The sequence below is a fragment of the Triturus cristatus genome, chromosome 8, assembly GCF_964204655.1.
Source record: "Triturus cristatus chromosome 8, aTriCri1.1, whole genome shotgun sequence".
Taxonomy (NCBI): Eukaryota; Metazoa; Chordata; class Amphibia; order Caudata; family Salamandridae; genus Triturus; species Triturus cristatus.
This window is the reverse complement of record NC_140591.1, coordinates 1,540,744,315-1,540,768,019: the sequence shown is the minus strand read 5'-3', so window position 1 is coordinate 1,540,768,019 and position 23,705 is coordinate 1,540,744,315. Positions and strand designations below refer to the sequence as shown.

The 23,705-nt window shown below is 48.5% G+C and overlaps 1 protein-coding gene across 3 annotated transcripts in view; it reads left to right on the top strand.

The window, feature by feature from the left end:
• The window catches only part of INPPL1 (inositol polyphosphate phosphatase like 1), a 1,340,026-nt gene extending 1,319,261 nt beyond the window's left edge, over positions 1-20,765 (top strand). For all 3 annotated transcript variants that reach the window (XM_085623407.1, XM_085623409.1, XM_085623408.1), the window contains 2 exons: positions 2,139-2,272; positions 17,711-20,765. In XM_085623407.1, coding sequence (XP_085479533.1) covers positions 2,139-2,272; positions 17,711-17,804 — 228 coding nt within the window. In that variant the 3' untranslated portion in view covers positions 17,805-20,765. The remainder of the gene's footprint in view (positions 1-2,138; positions 2,273-17,710) is intronic.
• The last annotated feature ends 2,940 nt before the right edge of the window (positions 20,766-23,705 follow it).

Below are 23,705 nucleotides of genomic sequence, written 5' to 3'. Positions count from 1 at the left end.
TTGGAGTCTCTAGGTTGCTCTTCTTCTTCGGTGCTTCTTTCCTTGCCTTGTCCTTGGCCCTGGCCGGAGGTTTTGTTGCTTCACGTGGGCGTGGGGTGTTTGGCCTCTTTGCGCCTTGCCTTGTTTCATCCGCTGAGCGGGGACTGGCTATCTTCTTCACTTCGTTTCCCCTTGCCTGGGGCACAGGGCTCCTCGTCCTGTTTGGACTCTGCCCCCGGGCGGTCCTCTGTCTTGCCCCGTTGGGGCAGGTCCTCTCGCAGACCCTCCTTCCCCTTGGGTATGGCTAGGGTATCTATTCTTCGTGAAGGAATCTGCGGCTAGTAGTCTCTATCAGAGTTACTTGCCTTTGGTAACGATGTATCTGGTAGAGACGATTATAGCCGCAGATTCCTTCACGACCCGCCCTTCCTCCCCGTTCTGCGAGGGCTTGTGTTTTGGTCTTTTGCACTCGCTTCCCTGTGGGTGGCTGTGTCTTCTACGAGTACATTCTTTCCCTCTTTCTGTCGGGCTGTTCACCTTTTCCTCACCGTTGTCACATGGGAGGATCGAGTTGTTGGTACTCCTGGCTCTTTGCGACCCTTGAGGTTGGGGTCTTTTGGCTGTGCCTCTGCCCTTGTTCCTGATGAGGGTTGTCACACTCTGTGATTGGGATGTCTTGGAGTTTTGTCGTTCCCTGTGTGTCCCCAACTGGTTCCCCTTCCTTGTCTTTGGTTGGGATTGTAGTCCTGTTGCACGTTATCATGACATTTTTACATATGTCCCTTGTCTCGGGGGGGGGGGGGAGGGGGGGGGGTGCTGTTTCTGTACTGGCAGAGTTGCTGCCCTGTTCTTTATTCTTTCCCCGCCTTTGGGTCCTGCAGTGTTGGGTGCTGCTCTTTATGGTGTTGTTCCTCTCCATTCTCTTTTGCTGCTCTTTCGCACACTGTTCCTGTACTCTCACAGTTTTGTCTGCTGACTCCGCGTTGTGGCACGGAAAAGTTCTCCGTAGGAAACTGACGTAGGTGCGCCGGGGTGGGACTTATGTGACCTCGCTGACGTCACGTACGCGGACGAAGCCTGGGCGGAGTCGTGTGAGGCCCTTCCCCCCCCCCCCCCCCCCTCCCTCCCGGCGCGCAGGGATGCTGGGCAAAAAGTTTTCCGGGTCCAGTCTCATGCCTGGGGATGATTCTATGTGAAGGAATCTGCAGCTAGAATCGTCTCTACCAGGTACATTGTTACCGAAGGTAAGTAACTCGTACGTTAGCACTATTGGCACTAGAGAGGTTTGGCTACCTTTGTGTTGCCACTTTAAGTGGGGATCAACAAAAGGCTCCTGATGAGTTCTCCAGAGTGCCACAAATGGGTGCATTTGATTTTTACCCTGAGAAACTCATAGGGATTCTCAAAACATAGCCTGGTTGAAAATTCATAGAACTTTAAAAGCCACATGAGATTAAATTGGCAGCCAGTGTAGAGTAGCCTTTTGTCTCCAGTGAGTAGCTGGACTGCGTCATTTTGAACCAGTTTAGAGTTTGTGAAGAAGACCTTTAGAAAATCTGCAGTAGATGGAATTACAGTACGTAGGTGTTGGGGCAATTATCTCTTTGATCACCTTATTTCGACAGCAGGAACTATAACAGGGAGCAACCACACACAAGCTTAAGTTGAAAGCAGGTGGCTGGCCAAAGCCACTATCGAGATGGGGAACAATAGTAGAAGGTTTTCTTCCATATCGCAGTGCAGTTATGTGACTGTCTTTAGGTGAATGTCTTCGTTAAGCATGTTAATTCAGATTTGCGATTGAGAACTTTCTATCTAGGTACATATGCAAACTACCGGTGGGGCAAGAAAGCGGTTCTAAGTTCATTTTCAGTATGTTCAGAAAGGCACCTAAGTGAAGCCTAGATGGCCAGGGTACTGCCAAAATCTGTATTTCACTTACGATGTAGTTCAAAAGTGGCAGAGACACTCTGCTAAACTGAAGAGTAATGGAACATCTATGCCACTTGTGGTGTATATTTGGATCCCTGAACTGCTGCGTCACTGCATATGCATTACCAAGCAGGAGCAACCCACGGTCCCACACTCCCCATTACTCTGTTTGCAGTCTGCTGAAGAAGTGTACCACCAATTGCTTTTTTGTCCTCTTCCCTACTCAGGCTTTGTACCAGAGTGAAAGAAGTAGCTCGAGCTTGAGTGAGTCCGGCGTCGGAGACTGGTTGCGAGCAATTGGGCTTGACCGCTATGAGGCGGGACTGATCCATAATGGCTGGGATGATCTGGAGTTCCTTAGGTAAGCCTTGATGTCATTTAAGCCGATGTTAGGATGATCAGACTGAGTGGGCAGATTGTCCTAATGTTTGTGAGCTTCTTAGATAATTGTTGTTGCGGATGAAGGGCTACTAACGACCAAATTCAACCTTACTTTTCACGCATCTGGTCGAATGGATGCTAGATTTGGGATTAATAAACTTTTCGGAGCACTAATTCACTTACTTTTAGATTAATAAATCAACAAGAACTTTGCTAATTGCGAGTATTTGCTTGATAAGTCTTAATATGCCATCTGTTAGGTTTTTGGTGTTCTGTTTTAGATTTTATGTAGATTTACCACGTTTAACTGAAACTGGTCCTGTAACTGTTGATGTACTGCACTTAGAATGTGGCCCGGCTGCACTGTGGCGTGCAAGAAATGAATACAATCGAGTTGGGGGGGTGGGGAATCACAGCTGTCAGTAGTGCAGTGGCACAGGGGTGTCAAGGGCACACTTTTGCCCATTTCATGGCTATTTCTTATTACAAATGCAGGGTTGGGCGCTCAATTCTCATGCTTACACGCCTTGGCTACGTCACTAGATAAAGAACCATCATAAATAGGGGTGTCTGGAAATATGCCTTAGGAGCCCAATGTTCATATTTAGGCCTCGGTCCCATGGGCAGTGATTAGGTTCAATGTAAGTTAATAGCAGCATTGCCCACTTCTAATAATGAGCTCTGTGTAGCAATGTAATCCAGGTGTCTTGTTCCGTTGCTGAGCTATTTTAGCATTCTTAATTTCGTGGGCAATGTTGGGACGATGCAGGACTAAATAAACGTGAATTATGCAACCTGGACTTGCCATAGTGTGGTTGATCTGTACCAAACAAATATGCCTGTAGTGGATTCTGTTGCTTAGCTTAAAACCGGGATAGTATGTGGCTGTTGTGTGCCTAATAATTTCTAGGTTTGGAATATATATTTTACTCTTGACATGAACTGTATAAGCGGAGGCTATGTTGTTTAGACCAGTGGCTCCTAACTGTTTCACTTCTGTGGACCCCCACTTAATCATTACTGGATTCTGTGGACCGCTACTGAACCATTAATGGAATCTGGGAACCCCGGCCTAAGCAATTTTGATGATTTGAACTGCAAAACAATACAGAAAAATACAGAAACAAGCATTCATCAAACAAATGCACAAATGATTAAATATTTTATGTAATTCGCAAACAAATATAAAACAGTCACAGTTTAAATTTTAAGAGGAAGTTTGGAGCTTTTACAAATTTAGTCTAGACCACCCATCACCCGTACTCTGTATGATGCACTTGGACTGCTCCCAAGAACCAGTCTGAGGATACCAAACTTTATATTCAGTCACCAGTTTCAAAGGCTTTGATATTTACAGAACGTTTTTAAAAAGTTACATTTAGTTTCTTTATTTACATGCACTGCATTAATCATTTCATTTTCTACGCAGTCACGGACCCCTAGTCTCAAATTTTTATAATCACTGGTTGAGACTGTAATTTGCAATATATATGTTTTTTTAATCCACAGTCTAATTATCTATGCATACCTATTCTCTCCAGCAACTCAGTACTCAGCAGCGCATAGTCCATGAATCTTTTCAGCTTACTGTGCATGTCACTAGATATTTTGGATATGAAAACATGACCTCTATGCACCCATGTAGCAACTCATAGTTCACTGCAGCTTGCACGAGTCCTATTTGACAAATCTGTATGGTGGTTGATGGGCATGTAGTAGCCATGGGGATAAAGTAAGCGGTTACACAAGTTCGGCCAGATACGAACCCAGTGTTCTACCAATTAGGTCACATCCCAACCAAGTACCCTTGATGCCTCATATATTTTCTATGGCTTATTGTCTGTTCTGTACATCTGAGAAAATCTTTTGGTTACTGATGCAATACTGTTTAGAGTAGTATAGTACATTGTAGACCAGCAAGTATAACACTAGCCAACACAGTTCTCACGACATCATACTCCCTGGCAGCTTTTCATTCTTTTAATGGCTTTTCTGACATAGTTAAATAATGAAAACAAGCTCTTCCCTAGTTTAATAGCGCTTGTTAAACATTGTATCAACAGTTCTCCAGCATTAGATCTTTCATATGTTCACATACTTGAATCATTTACCATCATGATAAATCTTGAAAAGCAGTAAACAGTGTTAAAATGGCCATTGGTCTCAACAACAGTATTTGTTTTCCAGCAAATCCACATCATTTGAAACAACCCAAACTTGAGCCAGTGAGGTGGAAATGCTGAATTCATTCTCCTATGTGTGTGAGAGTGCCAGAGAAGAGTTCTGCTTCTACCTGTGTGTGACTGTATACTTTTGTGATCTTCACTGCACTTTAGCCATCCCTGATATCGGCTTTTAGCATACTGTGAGTTGTTGTAGGTTTATTTGGGTGTAATGTTCATCTTCTTGGCCAAGGAGACACTCTCCCTGTCACAAGACCAGGAGAGGAGGAAGATCTCTCCTAAGAGCCTGTTTTAACTACGGGCAGAAAAAAACTCTACACTGATGACCATCATGATCAGTGTATTTATTGCCTTTATCTAGCACTCAAAGTATATTGCTGTGATATTTATAAAACCTTCACTTCCGAGACTTTAAAGGATATAGAGAGCAGTTTGATGCTATTTTACTGGAGAAAAAGAAGATCCCCCCCCCCCTTCCAAAGTGGGTGCCCCCTCTTAGGAGCAAGATTCTGTGAGAAGTGCTCTACCAAGCACTTTCATTAAGGTAGCGTAAAAAAGGAAATGTGGTGTTTCCAGAGTTACACTTGTTACCCAACGCACCTGCAGCCGCCACCTCCTAGGCAAAAAAAGTCCACAAAAGATGAACATCAACCTCTAAGAAACATTCTGCGAATATCCAGCTCCTCTGACGCCCGGTCACAATTACGGTGATATGACAAAGCACTCCTCGTTATCATCGTCAGTCAGATTGTTGATGACAACATCTCCATAAAAACCTGTGGTACAAGTCTGTTTGACAATAACCAAGAGACTACCATCAACAACACCACCAAAAATGACTTGGCAACCCACTATCTACGATCATCCAGTCGATGGCTGCCTTCACCATCAACGTCGACAATGGAAATTCTATTTCAGGTTACCTTTCCATATTCACAATAAAAATTGACTGCATATATGCTTACTAATTTTGTAAAATATATGCAGGATTTAGGTTTACTAGTTAATTTAAGCAAAACTTTTGTTATGAAGTGTAGAAGGATGTCCCCAAAGTGCTGTAATATAAAGATTGGAGGCACAAATATTAGTTTGACCTCCTCTTTTCCTATCTGGGCATTTTATTTGATAAGGATAATAATAATAATCCACATTTGTAAAGCGTGAACAATCACCCGTAAGGGTCTCTAGGCGCTGGGGGCCATTGGGAAGATTAAGCAAGCTATTGCCCAGAGTCACATGGTGCTGGGCTAATCTGCTGCCGGCGGCGGGGATCGAACCGTGATCCCAGGTTCCGGAGGCAGTCGCCCTGGCCGCGGCACCACACCTCTTCCCTCTTTCACTCTTTCCTTGGTTTATGGAAACACACTATTAGTGCCAGGAAGCTTAATTTTATGAAAACCAACACAGTTTTGACCAACTTTGTGAGGAAACTTGGCAATAAGCCCCCTAGAGAGATGTTAAACATTTATAAAGCCAAATGCTTGTCCATCACCGTATACAGTGCGGCTGTGTGAGGGCATAACAATTGTCAAACCTTACAAATGGTGGAAAATACTTTCTTAAGGTACCTCCTTTCTGTACGTAGCAGCAGCTCGTCATTAATATGTCCCTCGAATTAGTGGTTTCCTTTTTAACATACACAGCTAAGATTCACTTAATTCTACTCTGGCATAAGATCTGGTCATCTGAGTACACCAGTCTAAACCGCTAGATAATTAGAAATTGTCTTAAATCTTAAATGGTGACCGCTCAGCCCTCCACAGGGCTTGGTCGCCCCACTCACTGCTGCCGCTCCTGCCTGCCTTTGCCGCCTCCTGCCTGCAGATTCCTTCGCTCGCTGCCCGCTGCTCCTGGGAATTTCCCGCTGCTCCTGGGAATTTCCCGCTGCCCGCTGCTTCTTGGAATTTCCCGCCGCTGCCTCCCTGCGGCCCCGCCCCCCTGTGATTCCATTCGCCGCCCCACTCCCCCCACCCAGCTGCTCCTCCCTCCCGGCTCCTTACTTAAGGGGACCGTAGGGAACCACAGAGTGTGACCGCTCAGCCCTCCACAAGGCTTGGTCGCCCCACTCACTGCTGCCGCTCCTGCCTGCCTTTGCCGCCTCCTGCCTGCAGATTCCTTCGCTCGCTGCCCGCTGCTCCTGGGAATTTCCCGCTGCTCCTGGGAATTTCCCGCTGCCCGCTGCTTCTTGGAATTTCCCGCCGCTGCCTCCCTGCGGCCCCGCCCCCCTGTGATTCCATTCGCCGCCCCGCTCCCGCCACCCAGCTACTCCTCCCTCCCGGCTCCTTACTTATGACGCCCCAGAGCGACCGCGCAGCGGACGCGCGCAGAGGGAGCGCCGATTGTGCGCGAAGGTGCGCCAAAGGTAAGCCCGTCTGCGCCCGTCCGCGCCTGGACCGCGCCCAGCGCCAGACCCCCTGGTCCTCGCCCTCGCCAGCACACCCTGCACATCTACGACGCCAAAACCCTCCACACACTCAACGCCGGCCGAAACACCGCCTGCTACCGAGCCACCCCGAGACGCACCCACGGACCCTTCACCTGCCTGACCTGCCGCTTCACCGGCCTCCGACCCAACACCGCACCTGCTAAACCGAGCCCCAGCAACAAACACCTGATGTGCATCCTGCTAAACACCCGCTCCGTTCACAGGCATGCCGTCGAACTCTGGAACCTCCTCGACTCGACAGCACCAGACATCGCCTTCCTGACGGAAACCTGGATGAACGCCTCCTCAGCGCCCGACGTCGCCATCGCCGTCCCAGAAGGCTACAAAATCACCACGAAGGACCGCGTCAACCAGACAGTAGGAGGCATCGCCATCATCCACAAGAACACCATCCGCATCATGACCAACTCCGATGACACCTTCACCTCCGCCGAACACCTCCACTTCCAGATACACACCGACCCCAAGACCACGCTCAGAGGCACCCTCGTCTACAGACCACCGGGACCACGCACACAGTTCAGCGAAGACATCACAGACTTCGTCAGCCCGCACGCCATCAATTCCACCGACTACATCCTCCTGTGGACCTCAACTTCCACCTGGAGGACAACAAGGACCGCAACACCACTGCTCTGCTGGACAACCTGGCCAACCTCGGACTCAAGCAACTGGTAACCACCCCCACCCACTGCGCCGGCCACACGCTTGACCCAGTCTTCTCATCCAGCAAATACGTCACCTTCAGCCACTCCACCAATCTCCAGTGGACTGACCACAGCTGCGTCCACTTCAGCTTCAGTAAAACGACGACCCACCACCACCCTCAACAAGCCCCCCGCAGGAGCTGGAACAAGATCACCGGCGACCAGCTCACCAACTTCCTCAGCCAGAACCCCCCACCAGCTCAACGGACCCCAACGAAGCCGCCAACAACCTCACACAGTGGATCACCAACTGCGCAGACGCCCTCGCACCACTGAAGAAGAACCCCCCCCAGCAGACGCGGCAGCAAGAAAGCCTCCTGGTTCACCGACGAGCTCATCACCTCCAAGAAGAACTGCCGCTCCCTGGAGAACACCTGGCGCACCAACCAGACCACAGACAACATGACAGCCCTCAAACACGCCACCCGCTAACACCACCAACTGATCCGCGCCACAAAGAAGACAGCCTTCAAGGAACGACTGGACAACAACACCCACAACAGCAAGGAACTCTTCAGCATCGTCAAAGAGCTCTCCAACCCCGACGCCGGAAACAATGACATCACTCCCTCGCAAGACCTCTGCGACTCCCTCGCAGCCTTCTTCCACGACAAGATCGCCAACATTCACAACCGCTTCGGCCCACCAACCACGAACCCCACCACCGAACCGATGCCCCTCACCGCCACCCTCCGCACCTGGACCCCAGTCAGCACCGAAGACACAACACGCACAATGAACACCATCCACTCCGGATCCCCTACGGACCCCTGCCCACACCACATCTTCAACACGGCCGACCACATCATCGCACCCCACCTCCGCGACATCATCAACGCCTCCTTCAACACCGCCACCTTCCCGGAGTGCTGGAAACACGCCGAGATCAGTGCCCTGCTGAAGAAACCAACTGCAGACCCCTCCGACCTCAAGAACTACCGCCCCATCTCGCTCCTCCCGTTTCCTGCCAAAGTCATCGAAGACCGTCAACAGCTAGCCGCCTTCCTCGAGACCAACGGATCCCTCGACCACTCGCAATCCGGCTTCCGAGCCAACCACAGCACGGAGACCGCCCTCATCGCAGCCACAGACGACATCAGATCCCTAATGGACAACGGGGAAACTGCGGCCCTCATCCTCCTGGACCTCTCCGCAGCGTTCGACACTGTCTGCCACCGCACCCTGGTACAGCGCCTGAACAACACCGGCATCCAGGAGAAGGCCCTGGAGTGGATCACCTCATTCCTCGCCGGAAGAACCCAGAGAGTCCGCCTCCCCCCGTTCCGGTCAGCGGCCACCGAAGTCATCTGCGGCGTTCCACAAGGGTCATCGCTCAGCCCCAACGTCTACATGAGCCCCCTCTCATCCATCGCACGTCAACACAACCTCAAGATCATCACCTACGCCGACGACACCCAGCTGATCCTCTCCCTCACCAGCGACCCGGACGCCGCCAGAGCCAGCCTACACGAAGGGATGAAAGACGTTGCCGAATGGATGAAGAACAGCCGCCTGAAACTGAACTCAGACAAGACGGAGGTCCTCATCCTGGGATCATCACCCTCCGCCTGGGACGACTCCTGGTGGCCCCCCGCCCTGGGAGCCACCCCCAAGCCAACGGACCACGCACGCAACCTAGGCTTCATCCTGGACTCCTCCCTCTCGATGACCAGACAAGTCAACGCCGTCTCGTCTTCATGCTTCAACACCCTGCGCATGCTTCGAAAGATCTTCCGGTGGATCCCCACCGAGACCAGGAAGACGGTCACCCAGGACCTCGTCACCAGTCGGCTGGACTACGGGAACGCCCTCTACGCCAGCACCGACGCCAAACTCGAGAAGAAACTCCAACGGATCCAGCACGACTCATCCTGGACATCCCCCGACACAGCCACATCTCCGGATACCTGAGAGACCTGCACTGGCTCCCCGTCAACAAAAGAATCACGTTCCGACTCCTCACCCACGCACACAAGGCCCTCCACGACCTGGGCCCCAAGTTCCTCAACAGCCGCCAGACCTTCCACAAGCCCACCCGCCAGCTCCGCCAGCTCCGCTCCGCCAGCCTCACTCTGGCCACCGTCCCCCGCATCCGCAGAGCCACCGCCGGAGGAAGATCCTTCTCCTACCTGGCAGCCAAGACATGGAACTCCCTCCCCATCCACCTCCGGACTACGCAAGACCATCTCGCCTTCAGAAGAAACTCAAGACCTGGCTGTTCGAGCAGTAGCGTTCCCCCCCCCCCCCCCCCCCCCTCTAGCGCCTTGAGACCCTCCGGGTGAGCAGTGCACTATACAAATGCCTATGATTGATTGATTGAAATCTCCTTTTGCTCTCCAAATTCCCTGGCTGAAATACATTAAAAGTCTTTTCGGTGATCTGGGTTGTGCAAATATTTTGATGGCCCTGAATCATTGGAATGTATTAGTAGATAGGAACTAAAAAGGGAATGTCTTTAACTGCTTGAGGATCTAAGATTGTCTACAGAATTACTGTAGTCTAGTGTTACATGCAACCATAACTTAGACTAATACATACCGCCTGACATATGTTTCTTTCAACTCATTTTAGAATGGACATATTTCACCGTCTGACTAGCTTCCCCAGTATAAATGGCTTGTCTAGGAACGTAGACTAACGTCCTTCTGACAAAGTGTTGATTCAAAGCACTATGCACATTGTTTTCTTCTGCAAATTCTACAATGCCCAGAAAAAGCATTTAATATTACCAATATTGAAGAATCTAAATGTTGCACAATGCCATCATGCATACCTGGTTTCACAAACTCCGGCTACTCTTTATATTTTTTAGTACTTTGGCAAGTTTTCTATGGCTGTGATTTTTTATAACCCTGTTCCTGACGAGTAGTTTATTTCTATCTTCTCCACTGTCTGTATTTGATGATCGCAATTTGATTTCTGTAAAATTATTTTTATTTATTTTAAATGATGATTTTATGTATTATATTTTATGCTTTTACGATTTTGAATCAGAAATCAAATAAAGCTTATTCGAATTGAATTGATTGCATATCCACCATTGCAAATCCTAAAATCAGATTTTGAAGTCGACATCTACAACCACAGAAAGACCTCTGATCCGGCGTGCAGTCTTCCATTAGAATCAGATTTCGAAGCTGACATCTGCGATCACATGAACTCTTCAGCTGCAGCATACAGTCCGCCATGAATGGATATGTGCTATATTCCTAAATTTGAGGAAGAGGAGGAAAGCCTTCTGCCATCATATGGTCCACGATGCTACAACAAGGAACCTGAAGTGATGCAAGAACATGTGTCTTTTATGGCAACATTACAGCAGATAATGGGCGCTTTTTGGAAACTACTTCCTCTACAATCTAATGGGGTAACCCAGTGAACCTCAGGGCCTGGGTAGCAAGTGATGCATACAGAGAAAGGACCTGTCGGTACCGAAACCAGTTTTGGAGAACCTATTTTATTTAAGTGACTAAAATTCATAATTCAATACACATTGAAAGAAAAAAACAAGGAGAAAAGAAAACACACCACCAGAACGGAAGTTACTGCACATGGCATATATCTGAAAGAAACACGTTAGTTAGATTCCTCACCTTAGAATATCCCCAGGCGTCAGGCTGGATCCGGAAAGATTTTTCATCAGCAATACCCCTTGCGCGTTGCTAGGCGTCGTCTGCGGCCCCGCGTCCGTCGTCGGCGTCGTCGTGCGCCGGAATGACGTCGTCGGAGTACTTAGACGCCGCCCTCGCGCGCTGACGTCAGTTCTTCTTTTTTCCGCGCCAGACAGCGCCGATCCGGGAAGAGCTTACCCCTTAGTCAATTTTTGACAAAAAATGTTTTGACTCTTTTTGGTCTTTGTCGACTCGACTCTGGTGCTGGTAGGATGCCTGGATTTAAGGCCTGAGACACCTGTCATCGTCTGATGTCGGTGACGGATCACCATCGCCGGTGCCTTTACTGCCTGGGGGCCGACCACGACGCGAAGTCGTGCCCCGACTGTCAGGCCTTGACCTCGAAGGCTAGGCGGTCCCGTAAGCTTCTCGAGCTTCGGCACTCGGCTCCGCGCCGTTCACGATCCCGGTCCAGGAGGAGGCCCAAGGACCGGTCGCGGAGCCGCAGTCATTATCATCGCTCGTCGGGCTCGAAGTCTTCGGGTAAGTCGAAGCGATCCAAGAAGTCCAAGAGGCGACACGCTCTTCGGACTCCCCTCGCCAGTCGCGCGACTCGGCCGAGGGTCAGGGTGGTCCCACCCCCACGGCTCCGCCGGAGCCGCGTCCGTCTACATACCCGCCGGTTCCTGGGACTGACGCGACTCCGGCAGAGGTCAATGCCTTCCTCTCGGCCATGAGGGGCCTGGCTCCGCCGTCAACGCCTGCCGGCGCGCCTTCGGGCCCAGCGGGCTCGACTGGGCGACCTCGCGTGCCGGCGTCTCTGGCCCCGGCGCCGACGACGACTTCAGTCCCGACGCTGCAGGTCCCTGAGAGATCCAGGCCTGGATCTCTGTCGGCGCCGGTCGACCTCACGACGCCTCCTCCGCCGGCGCCGACACCGGTTCCACCTCCGGCGCCGTCTCCGGACGACGCCGTTCCCCGGTTTAGTCCCTGTCCGGACCCGGCACGGCGCTGCCCAGCGCCGCAACCGACGCCGATGGATGAAGGTTTCATCTACCGTCCGGCTCCGATTGTTCCTCCTGTTTATCAGGAATCGGATGACGGGGGCGACTGGGAGGGGTCAGAGGACCCTATGGCCCTCCAGGGTCAACTTGCACAGGACTGGGCAGACGAACTGGGGGATGCCAGTGGTCTGGACACTTCGCCGGACGCTGGCTTCATCTCTCCTCCGACTGTGGCTTCGGAGGAAGGTGCATTTTTTTCCGTGGTGCTGCGCAAGGCGGCCGAAGCCCTGGGGCTCGAGTTGCCTGCTGTGGCGTGAGGACTAATATCCTCACAGAGGTGCTTCAACCGTCAGCAAGCTCCACAGAGCCTCTGCTGCAGTTCAATGAGGCCCTCGTCGACGTTCTGCAGGGCACTTGGTCCAAGCCCTCCACAGTTCCTCCTGTGGATCGGAACGTGGCCCGGCGCCACAGCCCTGCTCCGGGCGACCCCAATTTCCTGTCCCAACACCCCACCCCTGAGAGCCTGGTTATCCAGGCCTCCACATCCCAATCCTCCTTCCCGTCCGCTCCTCCAGATCGGGAATCCAAGAGGCTGGAACAGTTTGGCAAGAAACTGTTCTCTTCCCTGAGTTTGGGCCTGCGGTCTTTGAACACCGCTTGCCTCTTGGACGTGCTGCCACTGTGTCCGGTGGAGGCCCAGACACGTCTCTCCCAGGCACTTGCTGACAGGCGAGATGCAGCGCGACATGCCATACGGTGTGAACTTGACACCACGGACTCGCTGGGTAGGGCGATTTCCACCACGGTGGCGCTCTGGCGCCACGCCTGGCTGAGGTCCACGTCTTTTTCGGGGGATGTCAAGAGTACCCTCATGGATATGCCCTTTGATGGTGCTCGCCTTTTTGGTGAGAAGGCGGATAGTGCGCTGGCTCGTTTTAAGGACTCCCGGGCTACGGCCACGTCCTTGGGTCTCTCGGCCCCACAGCCGCATGCTTCCGCCTTTCGCCCCTTTCGTGGCCAAGGAAGGGGCGCCTCCTCACGTCCGCCTAGCCACCGGCCAAAGAACCAACCTGAACGCGGTCGCGGACGTGGGTTCCGCCGTGGCGGTTCTAGAGGACAACGCGCCGGTCAGTCCACATCCACCCCGGCAGCATCCGCCTCAAAGCCTTCCTAGTCCGAGCTTTCAGGCCCATTCCACGCCAGTGGGCGGCAGAGGTCACCATCACCTCCTCCACTGGCGTTCCATCACTTCGGACAGGTGGGTGCTGCAAATCGTCCGAAGGGGCTACTCCCTCCCTTTCGAGACGACTCCTCCAGCCATGCCACCGCAGTGCCACCGTATATCGGAGGATCAGTTGAATCTTCTGCGGGTGGAAGTTACGGCCCTCTTGGCCAAAGAGGCCGTCGAGCGCGTTCCTGGTCCAGAAGTAGGCCGTGGTTGCTATTCCCACTACTTTCTGGTTCCCAAGAAGGGCAAAGGGGGCCTACGCCCTATCTTGGACCTCAGGAGCGTCAACACCTTCCTCCGGAAGGAACGGTTCAAGATGCTAACTTTGGCTCAGGTTCTGACTGCCCTCGACCCTGGAGATTGGATGGTAGCGTTGGACTTGCAGGACGCCTATTTTCACATCCCCGTCTTGCCGGCCCACCGGCGTTACCTGCGGTTCACGGTGGGCCAGGAGCACTTTCAGTTCACCGTGCTCCCCTTCGGCCTCACCAGTGCCCCTCGGGTGTTCACGAAAGTGATGGCGGTGGTCGCAGCTCATCTGCGCAGATCAGGGGTTCCAGTCTTCCCCTATCTCGACGACTGGCTGTTGAAGGCGGGCTCGCCCCAGGCAGTCGTCTCCCACCTCCAGACTACGGCGGATCTCCTGCATTTGCTGGGGTTTTCCATCAACGTGCCGAAGTCACACCTGAGTCCCTCTCAGAAGCTCCTCTTCATCGGAGCGGTTCTCGATTCGGCGCAGTTCCGGGTCTATCCGCCGGAACAGCGGGTCCGGGATATTCAGGCCCTGATTCCCATCTTTCGGCCTCTATCCTGGGTTTCGGTCAGGCTAGTGTTGCGGCTTCTGGGGCTGATGGCCTCCTGCATCCTACTAGTGCATCACGCCAGGCGGCGCATGTGGGCTCTGCAGTGGGACCTGAAGTTTCAGTGGGCCCTGAAGTTTCAGTGGGCCCAGCATCACGGCAACCTGTCCGACCATGTCTTGATCTCGGAGGGCACTGCACAGCAGTTGCAGTGGTGGCTCACGGACCGCGATTGGGTCACGGGCAAGAGCCTCTCCCTTCCCCAACCGGAGCATGTCGTAGTGACGGATGCGTCCCTCCTGGGATGGGGTGGCCATATGGGAGAGGCGGAGATCAGAGGCCTCTGGTCTCCGGCGGAGTCTCGCCTCCACATCAACCTGTTGGAGTTGAGAGCGATCCGACTTGCACTGAAAGCCTTCCTTCCCTCTGTCAGGGGAAGTGTCGTGCAGGTGTTCACGGACAACACCACCGCCATGTGGTATTGCAACAAACAGGGCGGGGTGGGGTCGTGGACCCTTTGTCAGGAGCCTCTGCGCCTCTGGACGTGGCTGGAACACCAGGGCGTCACCCTAGTGGTTCAACATCTGGCGGTCTCTCTGAACGCCAGAGCAGACGAACTCAGCCGCCAGTGCATGATGGATCACGAATGGCGTCTGAACTCCGAAGTGGCGCAAGGTCTCTTTCAGCAGTTTGGAGAGCCTTGGTTAGATCTATTCGCCACCGAAGAGAACGCGCAATGTCAGCAGTTCTGCGCGTTGGAATTTCCAAGGCGGCACTCGCTCGGCGACGCTTTTCGTCACGAGTGGAGTTGCGGTCTGTTGTACGCCTTTCCGCCTATACCACTTCTGCCCAGAGTGCTGAAGAAGATCAGGCACGACCGGGCCCAAGTCATCTTGGTGCCTCCGGATTGGGCACGAAGGTACTGGTATCCCGAGCTACTCAGTATGTTGACCGATCCTCCAATACGTCTGCCCCTTCGGGAGGATCTTCTGTCGCAGCAGCAGGGGACGGTCCTCCACCCGAACCTGTCCAGCCTCCACCTCCATGCGTGGAGATTGAGCGGCGGCAGTTGATGCCATTTGACTTGCCTCCTGAAGTCTGTGATATCATTCTGGCAGCCAGGCGTCCCTCCACAAAAACGGTATACGCCTGCTGGTGGAACAAATTTGTGGCATGGTGCACAGCAAAGGCTGTGGATCCCCTTTCCGCCCCTCTTTCTGAGGTTCTCCTCTTTCTTCTTTCTTTGGCCCGGCAGGGCTCTGCCCTGGGCACCTTGAAAGGTTATCTTGCTGCCCTCTCTGCCTTCTTACGGCTTCCTGATCAGCCTTCTCTTTACAAGTCCCCTGTGGTTCAACGCTTTCTTAAAGGCATTACTCATACGTACCCTCCTGTTCCTTTCGTAATGCCTCAGTGGGACTTGAATCTTGTTCTCACATTTCTGATGTGCGCTCCCTTTGAGCCTCTTCACAATTGTCCTCTTCGTCTTCTGACGCTTAAGACTGCTTTCCTGGTAGCCATCACCTCGGCTAGACGGGTGAGGGAGCTCCAGGCTCTATCGTCCAAGCCTCCTTTTCTATCTGTTCATCCGGACAAGGATGTCCTTCGGCCTCGTCCTTCCTTTCTACCGAAAGTGGTGACTCCATTTCATCTCGGGAAATCTGTCACCTTGCCCACCTTCTTTCCGCCTCCGCATCCTTCCAAAGAGGAAGAGAGGCTCCACCGTCTGGACCCAAAACGTGCGCTCTCCTTTTATTTGGACCGCACAAAACAGTTCCGGGTGGACGACCAACTTTTTGTTTGATACGTGGGTGCTAAGAAGGGAAAAGCTGTGCACAAACGGACCATCTCCCGGTGGGTCGTTTTGTGCATCAAAATCTGTTACTCCTTGGCGAAAAAGGACCCTCCTGTTGGGCTGCGCACCCATTCTACTCGGGCTACAGCGGCTACTACTGCTTTGGGACGGGGAGTCCCTTTGCAGGACATCTGTCAGGCGGCTACGTGGGCTTCGCTACACACGTTTGCCAGGCACTATTGCCTAGACAGCCAAGTCCGGAGGGATGGCTTCTTTGGCCGTTCTGTCCTCCAGGACTTTCTGGTGTGATCTTGGTTCGCAGACCCACCACCGGGGTTGGTATTGCTTGGGTATCTATTCTAAGGTGAGGAATCTAACTAACGTGTTTCTTTCAGATGAACAAGTTACTTACCTTCGGTAACGATGTATCTGTAAGAAACATTAGTTAGTTAGATTCCTCACCGACCCACCCATCCTCCCCGTTCTGCGAACTGACATCTAGGGTTAAGGTTGTCCTTTTCAGGCCCCTAGACTTTTTTGGCACCAGTGTCGGTCTCTTGCATGGCTCTGCGTTCCTGGCGCGGAATGCTATGTACAAGAACTGACGTCCGTGCGCGAGGGCGGCGTCTAAGTACTCCGACGACATCATTACGGCGCACGACGCCAACGACGGACGCGGAGCCGCAGACGTCGCCTAGCGACGCGCAAGGGGTATTGCTGACGAAAAATCTTCCGAATCCAGTCTGACGCCTGGGGATATTCTAAGGTGAGGAATCTAACTAACTAATGTTTCTTACAGATACATCGTTACCGAAGGTAAGTAACTTGTTCTTATGGACTTAAGGGTTGAGCAGGGCCACTGTGAATGTTGGTGGTTGCTTTAGGCATGTCAGGTAGTCCTGATGCGTTCAGGTAAGTATTAAGAAGGTCAATACCACTATCCAACCGATGGGCGGTGCGGTCTGTGGTATTACTAAAGTAACCCGATTAAGGCTATTGCAATCGTGAGATATCCTTGTATACCCAGCATAGTAAAATTGTAATTATTATTTCAAATCTGAGCTGCAAACTGTAACCCCCACCTTGATTAAATCGATTTGTTTTCGTTTTTATTATGCCGGGTATACAATGATAACTTACAATTGCAATAGGCAGTTACAGGGTGTTTTTTCATCGTGAAACCTGAAGCACAATGACACCCTAGGGAACTTTACAAATGAATGATATATTTATTGAGAAGTGGTCGGGGTCCATGCAGGCCACACAACACTGAATCATGTCGTGTGTATGGCTTCAATGATGATTCCTACGATGCAAAGCCAGGGCTACAAGTAATCTTTTCTTTTTAGTGCTCTTTGTAATTCATGTGAAGGTAATGGCTTAAGTAACTAGATTCATGATACCAGGGTACTCTTCCAAGCAACCCCTTGTGTATTAAAACAATACATTTTCCTGTATTATAGAGGCACATCAGTTTAAAAGAACCCACATAGCATACTCTGAAACTAACAACTTATGTCTAAGGTGATGCATTGTAATCAGAACATTGGACTAGTACAAGGTACTTGTTTCCCATTATTGAATATCTGTTGCCAGGCTTTCCTAATGAGAGATTTTATAGCCCCCCGACCCTCTTTTGTCTTTCAGTGACATCACTCAAGATGACCTGCAAGAGGCTGGTGTCAATGATCCTGCTCACAAGAAAATCATCTTGGACAACCTCAAGCTGCTCCGAAAATGATTGGAAGGGCATGTCTTCCAAGTCATTGGGATCCTTTGAGAACTTCTTCTTTTTTTACCTTTGTTGGCAGCACGTTGGCTGACCACTTCCTTGAGGGAAAGAGAAGAGCGCAGGAATCAAGAGAAGATGGCCACTGGTGTCCACGCTCAGCGCAACATTAAAAACATTTGATGGTAAAGAGTGACAGGCTTTGCTTGACACTGGAGGATCAAGGAGACACTGGGGTGTAGGATGAGCACCTCCATGTACAGAAAAGGAATTACTGCAATGGTTGTGCCTGTATTGTGAGTCACCTTTGTCCCTTGGGGACAGGTCTCACTGAGTGCTCTTACTGTGATACAGGCTCAAGTGCCACAGCTTCCAGTTCTAACCTTAATTTCAGACTGTACAACACATATCCGGGAAACAGGTTAACCCTGACAAGAGCTAAAGAAATGGTCATGAGGCCTAGAAATTGATCTGGGTCATTCGTTTCAACAATGTGCATGTGGGAAAAGTTCCTTTGACTTTATTTATTGCAATCAAGAATAAGGGAACCAGAGAACTGTACGGGGATCAACGGTAAGGATGTGCTTGCCAAAATAGGTGTGTGTTACTAATTTAGAGCTACCATGGACCAAAGGAAGTCTGGATGAAGAGCCACATATTGATCTTGGGAGAGGGTCTGCAGTTGACTTATCAGATGGTAATGCACCTTGGATCCTGTAACCAGCAAAGCTCATGAGAGAAGCACATTTGGTCATACCCTTTGAGTATGACACATTCTTCTGACGTTTCAGAATGGAAAAATCAAAAGAGGGTGTGGGATGCCGTGTCATTTATCACAAGCAAATCAATCTGTTGTAGTCATCTCAGAGAGATGGGACTTACTAGGGGAGCACTGCTTTTGTTTTCAATAATAGAGGATGATTGTAATTTTCAATTGATAAGTGCCTTGTAACAATTGCATGAAAACATGTTTCTCACAGTATAAGCGGTCATTTTCACCGTACTGAGAAGACAGAAACTCCTTCTGTCTACTCGTCGAGTTGCATTACATGATTTTCATCTTCTGTACTGTAATTGACATCTCCACATGTAATTGCCTTTTCATAACCAGGTAGGATGAAGTAGCCATCAATATTTCAAAACCTTTACGAGTTCCTTTGCTGAAAGCGGTGCAACGAAGAACCTCCACACTCTTCCTCTCCATCTTGGATGGTGCAGCCATTGAAGTAGGAGGCAGCAGTCTTCAAGAAACTATTTGTTTGTACTGCACTATGACCTAACACTACCTGTGAGGACCGACAAATTGTTTACCAGTGAGGATCCATAGTGCCTTCTCACCCAGAGACACACACATGAATGGGGCTCAATGCTTGCACCAGATCACTTGCATCATCTTCAGACACACTCACAGCATAGGTTCAGTTGGTGCTGTGCTTCATAGGCACAAAGAAAGAATTGTTGGTTTTTGCTGTTTCATCCCCTTATTCCAAGTATTCCTGCAGGTAACTTGACAACCCTCAATGGTTCCAGCAAGTACCTGAATAACTATTTATCATACGAAGTTCCAAGGCAGGGAGATTCTTGTGGATGGGCAGAGCAGTTTTGCAATCTGTACCCACAAAGTGGCAGGTACTTTGAGGCTGCAGATAACTAGTACGTCCTTTCTCCTTTGGAGAATACTGGCAGGACTGCTGTCCGATAAATATACATATTTGCGTATGTATTTATAATTTCATGTCAGTAAATTTGGGCTAATAACGGTTTTAAAGCAACTGTACCAATAAAAGAACATTTATTACTAAAGTACAAAGGTGAAATACCAGTTTATTACCATCGAAGAGATAAGTTGACATGAGAAGATGGACGTTTACTGTCTCACAGACTGCTTGTTACAATTACTTTACGGATATCAAACTGGCCTAATACTCCTGGGTGTCTGCAATGGGATTTTACCGCACTGCATTAATTTAGCTCCTTGTCTCCCGGTGTTAAATACCATTTTTTAAATCGCATGCAAATGAAAAAAAATGAAAAAAATTTGAGGGCATAAACCATATGAGGTGTATATTATAGTATTTTGTTGAAGAAGAGGAGCGGCATCAACACCTGCTAAAGGCCTTGCCTCTTGTGAGTCACGGCCCCTCCCTACACACAACAATGGTAATAAATAGCATATTACACTCTGTGTGTGTTTACTGCAGTGAATGCAGTGGAACAATACCCATATTGCACTGGAAAACTTGAAATGTGATTAACATTTCATGTTTCCCTGTAAATTAACACATTTCATCATCATAATGATAGCCCCCACACCACTCTGCAGAGCTTTTCCGTTATCTGGGTTACTACGATTATGTGCTATGTAATTACTAAATTATGTGGCAAAGTTATCCTAAATCTGTGGCAAGCAATGCTAAGTATGCTGCAATTCTCAGGCAGTATTACTTTCACCAATTTTAAGTGCTAACAGCTTTATTTATTTATTTTTTTAAAGAAAAATTGCACATTTTGTAAATTATGCAGCAAATAAAGTAAACCCATAGTTATGTGGTAAACTCTGAACCCACAGAATCATATAAATCCTCTGGTCCTCACCATTGTCCATTGTTTTATCAGCAATGTATTCATTAAAGGTAAACCTAAGTATTCTAATTGTGATACGCGGTGCCCATTGTTAGTTGCAATTGGAATAAAACAGCTTTATCAAGATAACTATCCGAAAATCAACATGTAATCTAAGTAATAATGGGGAACGTGTAATATGGTCCTATATTGCCGACTCGGGCTTCTAGTGATATTTACAAACCACTCATTGTAGGATCTCACCATAATTGTAATATTGTACCATACGACACGTGTACCAATGTTATATAATAAATATGTCTATGTACACATAAATATATTTAGATATCGACCGATATAGAGAGTGAGATATAAAATAAACATGAAAATAAATTGGCTAGTGGAAAAAAACAATATTGATTAGAAGAATGTTGTCCGTTGTTACCATTCATTTCGTATTTTCAGAATACTTACATGTCAGAAATTTGCAGACATCGATTCTCCATGTATATTTTTGCACGCCATTAATTGTGAAAAATAGCTTGGCTCAGTCGTTGAGGCCCAATGTTACCCAGCCCAGGTACAGAGTAGCAAATCACATGCTGATCACAATTATTTCACAGTTTCTGAGATTGTGTTTTCATAGATGAAAGTGTTTTGAATTATATTGGAGCGCGGGGTTATTTTGACAAAACAGCTTTAAATAAAAGGGAGTATTTTCTTGAAGTAGAAGCTCATGCAAAAAAGATTCCATCAATTCTTTCTGTCTACTCCTATGGAGCAGGAGATGAACTTTTAATATAACTGATCAGAGATATTGCCTAATAAGGATATAAGCCTTGTTTTTATGTTGGTCTTATTTTATTCTAGTTTGCATCATATGTATTGTTGGAGAGTACACAACACAGTAATCGATTTGGTTTGATTGAGGTTTTTAATATAGCCTCTTTTTCGGGTTCTTTAATTTTATTGACATTCAGTGCAGGCTCTTGTGACCGGACTCCTGTCTAAATCTGATTCAGCGCTTTGTCATCTGTGAAAAACATAACCACAGAAATAAAGCCATGCTTTGAAATCATGAGCTTTGTTCATCTCTTTTGTTTTTATAGTTTTGATATACTTTCCAAATATACCTGTACCTTTCCCTGTTGGGAGCCATGCTTTTTAAACATCTTTTCATTACGTCAAATACTCACTCTTGGCACAGAGGAGCACATTTTCTCCAGGGGTGTAGCTTAGTCCTTGATATTCGAGGGTGTGAATCTTAAATTTCCCAACATAAAAACAGTATGCCGCAGGGTGGAGGAATGAAATGACCATGGGTTAGAATAGACTTCCTATGAGGAACAGGGTCCATACTGATTTGCATTAAGTGGGTCTCTTAAGTTTCTGCTCAAAAGATGAAACAAGTTAAACAAGGACGATGAGAAAAACCAACAAAGACATAGGAGACCCAACTCGGGGCCCCCAGACCCAACTCTCAAGCCAAGAATACATTTGGGGGAATGCCATACCCCAAACAACCTATCTGAAGAAGTGCCCCTGATTTGCTCCTGTTGAAATCACAAAACTTGCAGCTCCCAAATGTAATAATTTTTTGTCACATGGTGACTCAATTTTAATTTCGACCTAGAGGCAGACACAGAGTCCGATTTACTTCTGCGTGGATTAAGAAATGCCAGAGGCTCTAGCATTTGAGACTCTCCATGTCTTTGCCTCTTGCCATCCACAACACAGAAAGCGTACCATTTATTAAGACTTTTCCTATCAAGAGGCAGTTAATACTGAGCCAATGTGCCATCCTGGAGAGGTGGAAAAAATGTCCAGAGTTATCTTATGAACCTCTCTAGTAACCACAGTGTAATATCTCCGAACGGATATGAGCCCTCTGTGATTTAGGGAAGTACAGGATGTGTTATTGGTTTTAAGCAGTGCTATTTCCTTAACGCGTCATGTGAATCCTAATATTGCATATCAACAATGCCACTGCTGCAACCACTTATGTTAACCTAGATAGCACTTGTGCAACTATATCAGAAAGCTAAGGGAACATACTCATGTTTGTTGGCAAAATAGTGGTGCATCTGTACTTCAAACACCGGATGGTAAACTTCACCACAGACGTATAGACTGTAGTTTGTTATAATAGGTGGCTACGGTTTTCATTGCCTATAAAATACAGGCTTTCTAGAAGGAAGAAGTTTGTTATGCTAGGTAGCTAAGGTTCTCAAGGTGTGTGCAAACAGGTTATCTAAAAAGAAGGCATATGTGGAAATGGTACACTTATTGAATAAGTTACTCTTATTCTCATTGTTATAAACCAGTTGCTTCTTTCTTCAGCCAAATCACCTGAACTCTACAAATGGAAACTGTCTCGAAGTAATATACACAAACTCCTTATCAAACGTAGTACATAGCTGCCAAGTGGCCATATGTTATGTGTGACAATGTCGCCAACTTTAGAGTTTTAAAGAATCTGAAAGTCCCAAAATTCAGTTCTGGCCTAAAAGCTGGAACTTGCCAGAGTTTTACACAAATCATAGGTAAGCTTGGCATCCATAACCAGAATATCTCTCAGACCACCATTGCCTTCTGTGTTCCAGATATAAAATATGAATGTGTGATATTAGTGGATGCACTTTTGGCAGTGATGCCCTGAGACCACAATTTGAATTCCAGGTGGCCCACCCAATCTCGTTGTGTGATAGAGTGAAAAATGCTTAGTACCTCTGTTTCCTTGGCTGGTAAAAATTGGATCATTTCAAAATATGCTAAAAGCTGGTCTAAACATCAATTTAAAAAATGCACATCACGATTACTACTTTCACTTGCCAGATGCACATGCGGAGCTAGAAGGGAAGTGCAGCCAATTGCCCTTAACGTGTAAGAGACTTACTTTCAATGTAATGTCAGTATATGTGGTTTATATTTGTATTTATATTACTTAGAGCTCATCCCAGCTTTCTCTAAAACGACTCTTCATAGTTTCTTTCCTTTAATCAACGGTCTTCACAAGGTGATGTTTTGGTCCAAAATGGTGCTTTGATGGTTCTGTCCCACCATAATGGTCTTTCTAAGGAATCGTGTGTAGTGATTTTGTATTGTTTTACTAAAATAGTTTAATTATTATGTTTTGTGTTAATCATGAGCTGTTTTCCATTTTTTACTATTATTTCTAATTTAAATGTGGTTCTTATAGCATACGTTAATGTTATTTGTCCAGTGAAATGGTTAAAATGTGTTTTTTTTAATCATAACATTTCATGTTCTGACATATTTCATTAAGAAGCAATAAAAGGGCTTGTTTGCTGAATCAGTAAATGGGTTGTCCTAGTTCTTCCTTTACCCTGT